Source organism: Balaenoptera acutorostrata, chromosome 21 (assembly GCF_949987535.1).
Source record: "Balaenoptera acutorostrata chromosome 21, mBalAcu1.1, whole genome shotgun sequence".
NCBI classification, from domain to species: Eukaryota; Metazoa; Chordata; class Mammalia; order Artiodactyla; family Balaenopteridae; genus Balaenoptera; species Balaenoptera acutorostrata.
Window position 1 is genome coordinate 18,354,046 of NC_080084.1, and position 15,583 is coordinate 18,369,628.

At 38.4% G+C, this 15,583-nt stretch overlaps 1 protein-coding gene across 4 annotated transcripts in view; it reads right to left on the reverse strand.

Moving 5' to 3' along the window:
• The window catches only part of DLC1 (DLC1 Rho GTPase activating protein), a 409,459-nt gene that overhangs the window by 201,608 nt on the left and 192,268 nt on the right, over nucleotides 1-15,583 (reverse strand). For all 4 annotated transcript variants that reach the window (XM_057537468.1, XM_057537473.1, XM_057537474.1 and 1 more), the window contains exon 5: nucleotides 7,864-7,897. In XM_057537468.1, coding sequence (XP_057393451.1) covers nucleotides 7,864-7,897 — 34 coding nt within the window. The remainder of the gene's footprint in view (nucleotides 1-7,863; nucleotides 7,898-15,583) is intronic.

A 15,583-nucleotide genomic window follows, 5' to 3' on the forward strand; every position in this document is an offset into this window, starting at 1 on the left:
TTTAGATCCTGTCCAACCCTGTAGAACAGCTGGGGGTCTTTGCAGTTACACAAAGTGCTTCACCTACAATAGAATGATAGGATTCTACATTTAGCTTTGGGAGTATTGTGCATATAAAGTATTTGCTGATTTAGTTATTTATTTAATTTTAAAAATATTTATTTAATTTTAAAAATATTTATTTATTTATTTAATTTTAGCTGCGTTGGGTCTTTGTTGCTGTGCGTGGGCTTTCTCTAGTTGCGGTGATTGGCGTTACTCTTTGTTGCAGTGCATGGGCTTCTCATGGCAGTGGCTTCTCTTGTTGTGGAGCATGGGCTCTAGGTGCTCAGGCTTCAGTAGTTGTTCCTTGTGGGCTCAGTAGTTGTGGCACACGGGCTTAGTTGCTCCGCGGCAGGTGGGATCTTCCCGGACCAGGGCTCGACCTGTGTCCCCTGCATTGGCAGGCGGATTCTTAACCACTGTGCTACCAGGGAAATCCCCTTTGTCGATTTTTTAAATATGTCATTTGTTCTTTCATTTCCCAAACATCAAGCAACTACAGTAATGCCAGCCATTAGAAACAGAATTGAATGAAACAAAATTCCATCTTTCAAGGTGCTTACAGGCTAGTGAGTGAGACAGCACTACAAACGACCTGATCTGTACTAAAATGGAGACATAAGAGGGCAGAGTCTTTCAAAGAACAACGCTGAAATCTAGCAGTTCTAGTTTTGTCTTTTCATCAAATCCCTTTGGATCTATTGATATTGGAACATGACAGAGTGGAATAGATCACACTGGTAATTCTCTGAATCAAAGAAATGATGATCAGACTAGAAAACGAGGAATGTCTTTGCATTTCAGTTTTTTGTGGTTTTTTTTGGTTGTTTGTTTTTGTTTTTGGTCCTCTGCATTTCCCTTCTCCGTGGTCAAAAGCAACCAAGAAAATTAATACCAAAAGGCGCCAAGTCTGGGCTTTGTTATTTAGTATGTTTACAAGGAGCTTGGAATGAAATTATGAAAATCCTATTTTTCCCCCTCACACGTGTCACAAAGTACTGCTTGATTTCTATGTTCTGCCTTACTAGCCACAACACAAAGTTTGGAGAGACTATGAACCTGTCATATGCTTCTGAAAGCTATCTTTCACAAGTGTTTCAGGCTATAATTATTCATTATCTTGATTTTTAACATTTTCTGGCCAACAAAATAACCTAGAGGCAGGAGAACAAACATTCTAAGAAAAATGACCAAGGAACATAATCAAAGTTGGATTCTGAGTCACCTTTCTCAATGGTGCCCTTCACACACTTGTATGGGATAGATCCCCAAATAACATCATTAAGTAGTTGCCCAGCTGAGATATTTGGCAGTTGTGGGGGCAATAGGCGTAAAGGGGGGGGCGTTTTAGAACCATGTTAATTCTAAATGATTAAGACGGGAGCCAAAGCATCTTTGTCATAACTATAATTAATTGGTTAATGTGTACTTACAGAGCACCCACTATGTGCTAATAGCTGTTTTAATTACTGAGCATGCAAAGACCACATTCCTGATCTAGAAAAGCTCACAGCCTAGAGAAGAGAACATACAGCAAAGCAAGATGATAAGACTGTAACTGAAAACACAGAGTGTTCTAGGAACACCGAAAAATCAAGGACTAACCTTGCCTGGGAAATAATTCATTAAGGAGGTGTTATTGTTGGACAAGTAGAATTTTCAAGACAGAAAAGGCAAAAAAAATTTGCCATTTTTGGCTCATGATTGTGGTCTATTTTCTATGGGCTGCTACGTAGTCTGACAAAATTTGTGTTTTATGATTTCATTTTAGAATGAGAGATTTCATATTACTCCTTAATACTACTTCTCAAATACGCTCAGAGAGTCACATTTTGGTGACTAAAATGCAAGGCTAATTTTCTAATTTACTTGCTTCTAGGCAATAGAGAACACATTCTAAATCATAAGGGTAGATATTTTTCTCCTCCATGTGACTGAATGAAACTACATTCATTTAGGATGAAGAAAAACATGGTCCATATCTTCTCTTTTTCTTGGACAAGTCATTTCTCTCTTTCTCCCTCTATCTTTACCTATCATGTGTATTTTTTTTTTTAAACAATAAAGCTATTCTTTTCCTTTTTTTTTTTTTAATTAATTAATTTATTTATTTTTGGCTGTGTTGGGTCTTCGTTTGTGTTCCAGGGCTCCCCCTAGTTGCGGCGAGCGGGGGCCACTCTTCATCGCGGTGCACAGACCTCTCACTGTCGCGGCCTCTCCCGTTGCGGAGCACAGGCTCCAGACGCGCAGGCTCAGCAATTGTGGCTCACAGGCCCAGTTGCTCCGCGGCATGTGGGATCCTCCCAGACCAGGGCTCGAACCCGTGTCTCCTTCATTGGCAGGCAGACTCTCAACCACTGCGCCACCAGGGAAGCCCCTATCATCTGTATTTTTAAAAAGGCAGTGCACGATCTACGTAGAAGCAGAAAGATCCAAAGTTAGAAGGGGTTCTGTGGCTGTATGCTGTGGCTGAAGTTGGACAAACAAACCAACCAATGAACACAAAGGAATAGAAAGAAGAGAAAACATTGGTAGGTTTATCAGTGAGACTCCTAGCAGGAAACAAATGGCACCCTAGGTAAACTGAGGGGAGTTTAGTAACAGAACTATTGATAAAGGTGTAGGGGAACCACAAGGCAAGAGGAGAGAATGGTTGTCAGAACCTGGAAACCTGGGTGGAAAAGGCCAGCAGTGACTCCTCGGGAAGCAGAGGGGGGAATAAACTACCCAACCTCACAGCCGTAGTGTCCTCCCAACCGTCAGTCTCTTGCTGGGCCTCCTCACTGGTGCGAAAGGAAAACTGAAAGGAGGACAGCCCATTGATTTTGCCCACACTGGCCTGCAGGTCACAGAGCTGGGGAGAAGTAGGGTGGAGGGTGGATCTGAGGGGTGAACTGGGCATATCCAATACCATACACCACATCCAGATTACAAATGGCCAGCTACGTCAAGCAGGAAAGTTTGATCTTATCCTGTAATTAGTAAGGAGGCCCCAAAAAAGTTGAAGTAGAAATCGATATGATCAGGTGATGCTTTTCAAAGATAACTTTGGTGACAGTGTAGAGAGTGAACAGGTGTAATGATCAGTTAAGGCAGGGAAACCAGCTCTGGATGCTGTTTCAAAGTCCAGTGCAAAGTGAAGGCTGCTTTAAAACAATGGCAGGAAGAATGGACATGGGATGATTAGGTGGCAGTGTTGACAGGACTGTGTGCAGGAGGTCAGGGAGGGAGGATGGGAGCTGGGTAGACAGGATCCAATTACCGCAGGGTCTAGGGATGCCGGGGAGTCCTAGGAAAATGGGACTCAGGGTATATATTTCTTACGGAGTTATCTTTTGTGAAAATCGAAGATTATCTGTTCACTAGAGAGAATGTCACCTTAATAGAGCTAGGAATTTCTAAAGACATGTTACAATATGGCCAAGTCTGCCTATGCTATGATGACCTCTGTCTGAATTAACTTACTCAGAGGCTTTTGGAGAAAGTGATCTCTTTCTTCCACATGGACAGCTGTTCAGCTGTTAATTGGCGCCCCGAGGAAGCATTTAAGAACTCTTGGAGCAGACGAGAGCAGCAGTAACACAGCTAGCTTCTATTTGGCTTGTACACATACTGGTTATAAGCACAACTCATTATCATAAGAAACAGCTACCATTTTTTAGAGCCTACTTTGTGCCAAGCATTGTTGCCTTACAATAACAACATGGCAACTTCTTTATTTATACTTTAGAAATGGGAAAATGAAGAGGTCAAGTAACTTGCTCAAGGCCACACGGATAGGAAGCAGATGTGCTGGAAAATATACCAATGGCATTGGGCCACTCTTTACAGATTCTGGTGGCATAAGGGAAGTTAAATGAAATTATTCTGTGTTGGATACAATTACACATATTGATACTTGTGTGATTAATGCTGATTTTTTAAAACAAATTTATTGGACTCTATTTCAGATCTGGAGAATACACATTCCGATATAGAATTTCTTGGGAACAATATTTTTATTTGATTCTTTTCCTGGGAAGATTTCTGAATAACCTGGGTTAAGAACTTTTCAATTGAGAAGAGGAAAAGGGGGACGCTGGCCCAGTGAAATATGCTCAGCTAGAGTCTGAGTTCCTTCCAGGCAAGGACCATGCCTTGTTCATAACTGCTTCCTTGATAAAACCTAGTATGATGTCTACTATATGTTGCTGTTCAGTAAGTATTTGTGGAATAAATGAACCAATGGGATGCTGTTTCAAAACAGTCTCCCCTTGGAGGGTTTTGTCATCCCAAGATGGCACACAAGCAGCAGAATGATCCCACTAGGCTGAATTTACACAGCAGCATGGATCGGAAGAGAAGATGGTTACTTAAAGCACACACTGGGGCTTCCCTGGTGGCACAGTGGTCAAGAATCCGCCTGCCAATGCAGGGGACATGGGTTTGAGCCCTGGTCCGGGAAGATCCCACATGCCTCAGAGCAACTAAGCCCGTGTGCCACAACTACTGAGCCTGTGCTCTAGAGCCCGCGAGCCACAACTACTGAAGCCCACACGCCTAGAGCCTGTGCTCCGCAACAAGAGAAGCCACCGCAATGAGAAGTCCACACAGTGCAATGAAGAGTAGCCCCCGCTGGCCGCAACTAGAGAGGGCCCTGCGCAGCAACAAAGACCCAACACAGCCAAAAAATAAATAATAAATAAATTTATTAAATAAATAAATAAATAAAGCACACACTGGGGCAACCACACAACTGCAACTCAAGAATTATTAATGGAATGTTCCCAAAATGATTTTGTTTAGAGCTTCACAAAGCCTGGTGGAGTTGGTTCCAGTTGGCTTGGATGAGAGGTCACACAGATTAAAATAGATTTTCTTAATAAGAAACAATAGGCTAACAACTACTGAGCCTGCGCATCTGGAGCCTGTGCTCCGCAACAAGAGAGGCCGCGACAGTGAGAGGCCCGCGCACCGTGATGAAGAGTGGCCCCCGCTTGCCGTAACTAGAGAAAGCCCTCGTACAGAAATGAAGACCCAACACAGCCAAAAATAAATAAATAAATAAATAAATAAATAAATAAATAAATAAATAAAAATTTAAAAAAAAAAGCATAACAAACCTAGAAGCTTTCCACCATCTCTCTAAAAAGAAAAAAAAAAGAAACAATAGGCTACATTCATCTAGCAAAACAGAGAAAAAAAAAAATGACAGGCCTTATGGGTGGTAATGAAGCTTAACCCTATTTAGAGGCTCAATTAACCCCCAGAAGGTTGAGTGGGTCCTCTGCCTTCCTTGCCATTCCTCTGTCTAGCAGAGCTTAAAAATAGAGATTCATGAAGAGGAATAAAGAGATTCACATTTGTATATAAAACACTCAAAATATTTTAAATATGGCATAATAAATTTTAGAAATAGAAGAAATTGATTGGACTTTCATGGGCCTTTAAAACTTTTTGAAATAAATCATACTCTCTTTTGAATTGGCAAATCTGTTACCAACTGAATAAAATATTCAAACATAACTCTTTATCTTGACATATAAATTCATTGATTAAAAAATCATTTCTTTCTTATATTTATATTGTCAAACAAAATTGTATTTCCTCTTAAAATAATCAGTACATTCTCAAGAAATCTAAATTAAAATCCATTCTGGAGTAAATTTCCATCATTCTAATATTTTAATACACAGAAGCCAGGTTCTGCAGAAATCAGCCCATCCTGGGTTAAACATCAGAGATGGGACATCCAGGGGCCTGGTTAGGTCATATATATCCACTGGTGGATCCTACCTTTCACAGATCGTCTTGCAGAACCTCTGTGAAAGGAAGTTATCAACTTTTAAAATTTGTGCCCCAGCAGTATAGAAATGACCAAAAGAGATCATTAAATAGTGACAATTAATTTCATGTTTGTGTTTTTGTTTTTGTTGGGGAGGAAAATATCCAGGATTATGACAAAAAGTGGTGGTTGCATTATATTTATGCTCTCTGTTTAATTAGCTCTTTGATTTAATAAAAATATCTTTAAGAGAAGCTTGATAACTGAAATGCTTCTGCCTATCACATTGACATCATTTTAGTGGCAGAGGGAGAAGTCTTTGCTTCTCCAGTCCCTCAAGCAATGGCATTTCCATCCCTCCTCACCCTTTCCCTCCAGCCAAGAATTCCTATCCTAATTTTCTCCTTGGGGTATGAAAGAATTTGCTGATTTTCTGCAATAAGATGACAACTTTGCTCTGTTACACACTTTGTTTAAATTGCAGCCAATCTTGCGAATTACAGAGAATGTCACAACTCAAGATAAAGCACAACTTTGGCTAAGTTTCTTTTTCTTTGTGATGCAAATGCTCTCTTAACCATTTATGTCTTGTCCTAATGAGATAGCTGATACATCTATTATTGAAGGTATTAGAGCTCTGGAATGGTAATTTGAATTCGTTTAGTATATATTATTAATCCAAGTAATACCAACGCATGGATAAACTGAGCAGTTTTTCTCTTGAACTGACACATGATGCCAGTTCAATATTTTCCTTCTGTTCTGAAGGCTTACCTTTCAACGTATTAGAGAGAAGAGGCCAGACACAGCCTAAACAGAGGAGAACACTTTAGCTCATGGAAGAACACAAACTATGAACACTTGTGTGTGAAAACTATCTGGCAGCAAAAATCAAATCACTGAACTTGACAGAGAACATTCCCCATATAACAATCCTATCAGACCAACTCTAATGCGTTAGTGTAAAGTCACTTGAAGTCGTGACACCTTTTAGATGATACTCTAAACTTTTAAATTGGCTCAAAAATTACACACGTCTAAGAGCTAAGTGATATGCTTCAAGTTTGGTAAAGCACCTTTAATCAGTTTTTTAAAAAGTTGATTATTATTACACAGAAAACATAAGACAATATTGAGGAGGATCAAAAGATGTTTGAAAAGCACATAATTCCATCAATTCAAGTCTAATTTTTCATATATCTGTATTTTTCATTAGTCCTTATCCATTTCCCATAATACTGTTAAGTAGTTATAATCATAGCACAAAGCATAGAAAATATAATTTTTCTCTAATACAACTATTCGTATTGCTTCACAATTATATTTTTGATGGTATGACATCGGCTTTAAACAAGTACATCTTTTTCTAGGACTACTAAATAAGCTACTAAGATTTTTAAAAATCTTGATAATTATAGTCTTCCTTCAGTATCCGCAGGGGATTGGTTCCAGGACTCCCTGATGGACACCAAGATCCACAGATGCTCAAGTCCCTTATATGAAATGGCCCAGTGCTTGCATACAACCTATACACATCCTCCTGTATACTTTCAATTCATCTCTACATTACCTGTAATACCTAATACAAAGTAAATGCTATGTAAATAGTTGCCTTTGTGGCAAATTCCAGTTTTGCTTTTTGGAACTTTCTGGAATTTTTTGTTTTTTCAAATATTTTCAACCCAGGTTTGTTGAGTCTGTGGATGCAGAACCCATGGATACGAAGGGCCAACTGTATTAACAACAGATGTCCAAAGACCATTCCTCAGTACATTGAATGACATCTAATTATTTTCCTCAAGAAAAAGTTGTGGTTGCAGTTACAGTTAATGCTACAAGAAGTACACACCTTATTCTAACAAAATGTAATGCTATGCTAGAAAACCATATTTTTTCCCACATTTTGAGCAAAACTTATTTTTCAGGAATTCAACCAAAACTTTTGCCCAGAGACTGACAAGATGTATACATTTTAGATATTTAATAAAATATCTATATGAAGATGGAATTTTATCCTAAAATAGGTAGGAGTGAAAACACAACCAATGTCAACTTACCAGCCTTTTCCTTCTCTGAAGTACCTGGAATAGCCTGAAAAAGAAAAAAAGCCACAAAATTGTGGTATTATTAAAAGGAAACAGCAAATAACATTATTAGGAAAATAACATTATTAGGAACAAAATGATGTCCCATAAATGGAGCAAAAATTAAATAGAACCTGACACTAGAAATATGAGAGAAGAGGAACTGAATAAACTTTTTTTTTCCAAAGAAGGCACACAAATGGCACACGAAAAGATGCTCAACGTCACTAATCATCAGGGAAATGCAAATCAGAGCCACGATGAGATGTCACCTCATACCTGTGGAGTGGCTATCATCAAAAAGACAAGAGATGACTAGTATAGGCAAGGATGTGGAGAAAAGGGAACCCTTGTGCACTGTTGGTGGGGATGTAATTTGGTGCAGCAGTATGGAAAACAGTACAGAGGTTTCTAAAAAGTTAAAAATAGAACTACTCGGGACTTTCTTGGTGGCGCAGTGGTTAAGAATCCACCTGCCAATGCAGGGGACACGGGTTTGAGCCCTGGTCCGGGAAGATCCCACATGCCACGGAGCAACTAAGCCCATGCGCCACAACTACTGAGCCTGCTCTCTAGAGCCCGCGAGCCACAACTACTGAGCCCATGCACCATAACTACTGAAGCCCTCGTGCCTAGAGCCCATGCTCCACCACAAGAGAAGCCACTGAAATGAGAAGCCCACGCACAAGAGTAGCTCCCATTCGCCGCAACTAGAGAAAGCCTACGTGCAGCAACAAAGACCCAAGGCAGCCAAAAATAAATAAATGAATTAATTAATTAAAAAAAGAAAAGAAAATGAAAAGAGGATATCAAAGAGGTATCTGCACTCCCATATTCATTGCAACATTATTCACAATGGCCAAGATATGGTAACAGCCTCAGTGTCCATCAATGGATAAATGGGTAAACAAGATGTGGGGTGTGTGTGTCTGTGTGTGTGTGTGTAATGGTATATTATTCATAAATGAATAAGAAGGAAATCATACCATTTGCAATAACATGTACCTTGAAGGCATTATGCTAAGTGAAATGAGCCTGACAGAGAAAGACAAATAAAACATGGTATTTTTAATATGTGGATTCTTTAAAAAAAAAAAAAAGTGTGCAACTGATAGTATGAGAGAGTAGAAAAGTGGTTGCCAGGGGCTGGTGGAGTGGGGGAAATAGGGAAGGATTAGTAAAAGGGTATAAACTTTCAGCTGTATGATGAATAAGATCTGATGAACTAATGAAAGCATGGTGATTATAGTTGATAACATTGTACTATATAATTGATATTTGTTAAGAGAGTAGAACTTAAATATTCCCACCCCCCAAAAAGTATATGAGGTGATGGATGTGTTAATTAACTAAAGGGGGAATCCTTTCACAATGTATACATATATCAAATCACTACAATGTACACTTTAAATATCTTACAATTTTATTTGACAACTACACCTCAATAAAGCTGAAAAGAAAAAAGAGTTGTGGAACTATTGGTAAAGTCACGAGAGCCAGTTATGCTAATGCTAAATCAGTCATGTAATTGTTTTCCTCTCTGACGACAGACCCGTCTTACCCTTAAAAGATACTGGCAATAAATGAGACTAAAAACACGTTTGAATTGGGGTTGAATTTTTGTAGTTCGATTTCTTTGTCCTATTTTGGGAGGCAGAAAAAGTAAATTGTTTGGTTAGTGTCTGGGCTTTCAAGTCTCTGCTCTGTCCCCTCGAGGTTCAGATTCCTCCTTTATAAAAGGGGGATAAACACCTCTACTTCACAGGGTTGCTGAAAGGACTAAACGTAGTAGCTTCTGTAAAGCACATGAGGTCCCTGGGAAAAGGGAGCTGCTCTTACTATTTGTTACTATGGGCACTGGGCCAATGGGCCAAATTACTGATATGAGAGGTTTAGAAGTTCAATTCCCAGTAACTATTATCTATCCCTATTATTTAGAAAATAGAGTTCAGAATGAGATGTCTTCAACAGACTTTAAAGTAGAACAGTATAGTTCTACTCCTTGTCAATACCCTAAAACAAACTAAGGAAGTTAGCTTTTGGTTGCCATTCACCTCAGTTACTCATGTATAAAATACAGTTAGCATGAGTGTATTAACTGTTATTGGAAGCCTTTTATAAATCTATCCAGCCCACTGGGATCTGACGCCTTCTACTCCACAGCCACTGACCACACAAGATGTTTACAAGCATGTCTCTCTCCCCTTCTTTAGGGGACAAAATCCTCAGAGTTGAAGTAAGAAAACTAGGCTCAAATGGGTAATTAATTTTGTTGCAAATGTGTGTGTGTGCACACATATGCGTGGGTGTGTGTGTGTGTGTGAGAGAGAGAGAGAGAGAGAGAGAGGAAGGCTCCCGTGCACCTCTGTTGTAGATCAGCCTAAGGAAATAATAATATCAATCTTCATTTCTGGAAATATCAAATATCAAGACACCTATATCTTTGTGAGATACTGATTATTTTTGAGATCCTCACCTTTGGAATTTACAGGATTTGGAGATTGAAGTAATTTTTCAAATAAGGGAAAAAATCTTTCTACAGATAAAAAAATAGAGGGGGTTTTGTTTTGGCAAGATTGATCCACAGTGAAAGCGTATTTTGACTTAATCTTGATCTACATTTAGTTGTTCACTTTTTGTTCTCTGGGTGTGAACACGGACTCTGTGTCCTGGCAAAGATGCAGCCATGAAGAGAATATTAGGTTATTAAATGGCAGAGTGGAGAACCATGTCCAGAGACCAGGGCATCAGAGGGACTGCGTAGGCTGTAAGCATCTTCCTCAGCATCCTTTCATTTATAGCAGGATCATCTGATTTTTCCTCTGTTTCAAGAACTTCTCTGATTCTATACTCCCTTGAAAAGAAAGTCTTCCTACAGTTTTGGTGATGTTTGATTACTTTTTATGTCTATATTTTGGGAAAGGTCTAAAAATGGAATTAAATCCATACTATATATTTTAAGCCTAGCCCCTAGATTTGCCCCCTGACTGGAGATCAGGGCCTTTAAATTAAATTTTCTCTTTTGTTTTAAGCAAATAAACAACAAAACAAAACAGAAACCCTTTCATTGACAAGATTGCAAAGGTTGGTGATAGGTAATTAAAGGACGTTCATGGAGAAAGTCCCTCAGTGTATGAAGAGCTAACACTTACTAGGTTCTCAGAACGTACAAGGTACGGTTTTAAGCTCTTACCTGCATAAACTCACTCAATCCTTAGACCAACTCCGTGAAGTCTTAAAAAATAGAGTAACTTTCGCAAGGTCACAGTAATGGAATGGAAGCCAGGACACAACAACTGGCACACTGACCTCTGAGATCACTAATTTCAAAATACTAATCAGAATATTTTGAAATGAAGGAGGAGAAAGGTTTGGAGAGGTCCTATGAGCAGACATTGACTTAGATTACAAAATATTTGTGCAGGAGTATCTGTATGAGACATTTAGAAATTCTCTAAGTAAGCTCTCTCTTCTTATAGCTAAGGCATTTTAGGCAAATTGAATGTCTTACACCAAATCACAAGTTGACCAGTGACAGGCCTTTTCCATATTTTATTCTATTTGATTACAAAATGTGTAACCAAGCATGGATAAGTAAATATTTAATAAAAATGTTAATCAATGAGTTACCCTACAAACAAAAATATTTTAGCCTCCATATAGCCAAAGCCAATATGTCATGTAGACAATGCCAGTTACTTTAGAATCTTACCCCATGTTCTGCATGAATTTTTAAGCTACCAAAGCTCACTTCCATTAAATAACTTCAATGGCCATATTATTATGTGGAGAAAGAAAAGTCAAAGTTTAATGTACCCAAGATTTAATAACTTCTCTTTTAAAGTAAAACCACATAGTAATAACAGCTGGATATCCCTCAGCTGATTTATCTTTGAATTTGAGGGAGAATTGTCTCTTTAGAAAAGGGTTTATGAATACATTGATTAGATTTGTGAAATTTCCCAGAGATGAAAGGCATTAACTTAAAAAAAAATGCTGACACTTGGTTTTCAATTAATTAAAGCTATTGGTTGATTCTTAATTAGATGCCTCACATTATTCTATGTACAAAAGCCCTAAGCAAAGTTTTCTTCTTTGTGGAATTCACAATCCAATTGAAGAAGATACATGAGAATAGTTCCATGCAGAGGTTGCTGAATGACAGTGATTAGCACCCTCATTGGTGTGACATTAATAGGTATAGGAAGATAGTAGGTAATTAGGACTACCTGGGTGGAAACGGAATGGTTTTCCTGGACGCTGAACCCATGGGGAGGAAGTGCTGGTGAGATTTCTTTTTGTCTTTGACTGAGAAGTGGCATGGCTAGATCTGGGATCATGTCCTGAGGTTTCATAGTCTAATATCTGTTCCTGGGTTTGGGGAAAAAACATTTCATGCAAGCTGCCTGTATCATCTGGTACAGAGTAGGTGTTCATCAAACCTTTGTGGGATTAAAATGCCAAGTGTGTATTTGTATATATAGTTTAAATAACATGTATGACTTTCTTATGAGAAAGCTCCCATAAAAAGCATATTTTTGAATTCATTAGGGGTTTTTGTTAATAGCTGCCATATGTTTCATTTGAACTGTATCCTCAGGAAGTGATTTAACATTTCTGGCAATAAAGCAATTAAAGAGGATTTTCCTGCTGGCCATATGGGTTCGCTGTAACTTCATATTTTCTTCTCTCATTTCTCAATGGAACAAAGGGAAGTCTACTAATAACTTCCAAATGAGAGAAGAAAATTATTCATGGTCTTTTGTTATTTTTCTCTGTGATATTCAAATGATAACAACTTTTCCTATGGCTGTACTGACTCTCCAGTAGTTCTCCACATGCAAAGATTTTCATTTATGTTGATTTGTTAAGGTATTTTACAATTGAATTTTTTAAAAGCCATTAAAGAGAAACTTTTTAGTAAAAGGGGAGGAAACAATTTGCTTTCTCTAAATGAGGTCTTTTAAAGCTGTGTGTGGGAGCTTGGACTGTGTGTGTGTCTGTTTATGTTTTTAGACATGAAATGTGGCTGGGGAAATGCTCATTTTGACGTGCCCTGCGGAAATGTTGTAGGCATATGTTGATTCATTTGGTCTGTTGCTAGAATGGCTTTCTGCACTTACAGAAGGACCTCAGCTGGATACCTTTTAGGAATTTACACCAACTACACAGAAGCTGCTAACATAAATGGTAACTAAGTAATGGGTGTGGTAACTGAATCCATTTTCGTATAATGACAATTGAAACATTCTAATTGATTCAATTTCATCTTGATGATTTCAGGTGAAAATAGAGTAGGATTTTTCCTCTTTAACATGTTATTTTTATTAATATGTCATGTCATATAACTTATTTAATATAAATTAATATATATAATATATATAATATATATTATATAAATGCATTTATGTATCACCTATATAAATTATTTTCTTCTTAGTGTTTTATAATCGGGATAGACTACTACCATTAAGAAGGCCCTTTGAGGGAATTCCCCAGCGGTCCAGTGGTTAGGACTCTGTGCTTCCACTGCAGGGGGCACAGGATTCTATCTGGCTGGTCCCACAAACCACGCAGCGTGGCCAAAAAAAAAAGGCCCTTTGAAAGTCAACCCCTTCGAATACTGGACAGCTATGACAGGCTGAAAGATTCTACTTGTGGGTTCCATGTAGGGAAAAAATGCTACCACTTATTTTGTGCTTTCTCTCTTTATAGGCAGTGCTTGTTTTGCATGTTTTCAAATATTAGAGATGCTCATGCAGAAGTGTCTGGAATATTCTGTTTTGTGCTATAGGAATTTCCTCTATTTGCCTTTTTAAAAATGGGAAGAATCAGTGACAGTAAATTATTCCTTTCCCTTGAAAACATTCACTTTTATTCCCACAAAAGTATTTTACAGTAAATTTCAAAATGGTTAATTACATCCTTAGAAATTGCAGGCAAATGTCCCTCAGTGATGGAACGGCCTCAGTCTCAGATAAGAGCACAAGAGCCCATTGTGGGCACAATGGGCAACAGGAAGAGGTTGGGGAGTCACATTTTTTGGGAACACATGAAAGACAACATTAAAGAAAAGAAGGTACACTGGAAAATGCGTTTGTTTCCATGACTATTTAAAGACTCTTTTGAAATCACTCCAGTCTGTGATATTGTTAACCAGTCAATGATTTCTGTTTGCTTTCATCTGAACAAAGAAGTTCATTGAGAAGCTGTGTCTGATTGGCAATCTGATATCATCTGTTTTGGTTTACGAAGTCTTTCTCCAGCTTTGACAGTCATCGTTCTTTCACTGAAAACATAGACTTTATTTTTAGAGCAGTTTTAGGTTTACAACGAAACTGAGAGGAAGGTACAGAGTTTTCACTTAAATCCTCTGCCGCACACATGCAGAGCCTCACTATTTAGCAACAGCCCCCAGCAGAGTGGTACATCTGTTACAACTGATGAATCTACACCATCACATTATTAGCACTCCAAGTCTATAGTTTATATTCGGGTTCACTTTTGCTGTGGTCTCCTCTACAGGTTTGGACAAATGTATAAGGATACGTATCTACCATTATAGTATCATACAGAACAGTTTCATGGCTCTAAAAATCCTCTGTGCTCTATTCATCCCTCTCTCCTCCCTAACTCTTGGTGACCACAGGTGTTTTTACTGTCCCCATAGTTTTGCCTTTTCCAGAATGTCATATATTTGGAATCATATGGAATGTAGCCTTTTCAGATTGCCTTTTTTCACTTAGTAATATGCATTTAAAGGTTCCTCTACGTCTTTTCATGGCTTGATAGCTCATTTCTTCTTAGCACTGGATGATATTCCATTGTGTGCTGAAGGACATCTTGGTTGCTTCTAGGTTCTGGCAATTAATTATGAATAAAGCTCCTATAAATATCTATGTGCAAGTTTTTGTATGAACATAAGTTTTCAACTTCATTGTATAAATACCAAAGAGTACAATTGCTGTAAGAGTATGTTTAGTTTTGTAATGTTCATTTTTTGATGACATAAAATTATGAATAATTGTTTTAATATACATCAGAGTGGGTTTGACTTTATGACTCCTACGGTCTCGTCTGTGACAGTGTGTGAGATTCATGTGCAGAGAACAAAGTTCTTACTTTCATATATGGTTATATTCTAAAGACAACTAGTGATAAACTGACTCTTTCCCTGACCCTTCCCAGATATAATCTAACAAACACCTCCCTTTCAAGAACAGAACATAGGTTGCTCACTGGTTTAACAAAATGCACTCAGACCCAAGTGGCTTGGGACAGCTGACTTGTGACTTCAGATGCCCTACCCATCCTTGGTGTACCAGCTAGCTGTGCTCTGGTGCCACCTGCAGCCTGCAGGATACACAGAGTCTGATGGGGTAGGAGGGAATTGTGGCTTAGGTGTATGTGACATATGCATATATGAAATATGCAGGGAAGCAGAGGTGGAGCAGTTTCGTCACAGAATGTATAGAGTAGTAGAGGCTTTCCTACTACAGCTGTGTTTGTCATTTACTGAATGGTATAAAAATCTACAACAGTTATGTAATTGTTGGGTAGCAACTTTCTTTTTTTTGCAGTAGTTACAATTTTAACAACTCCTTTAACTCTCAAAAGTGTCCCAGTTTGGATGATAAACTATATGGGAACACTTTGCATGGATTCCATCAACAGCATCCCATGTCTCTGGCTT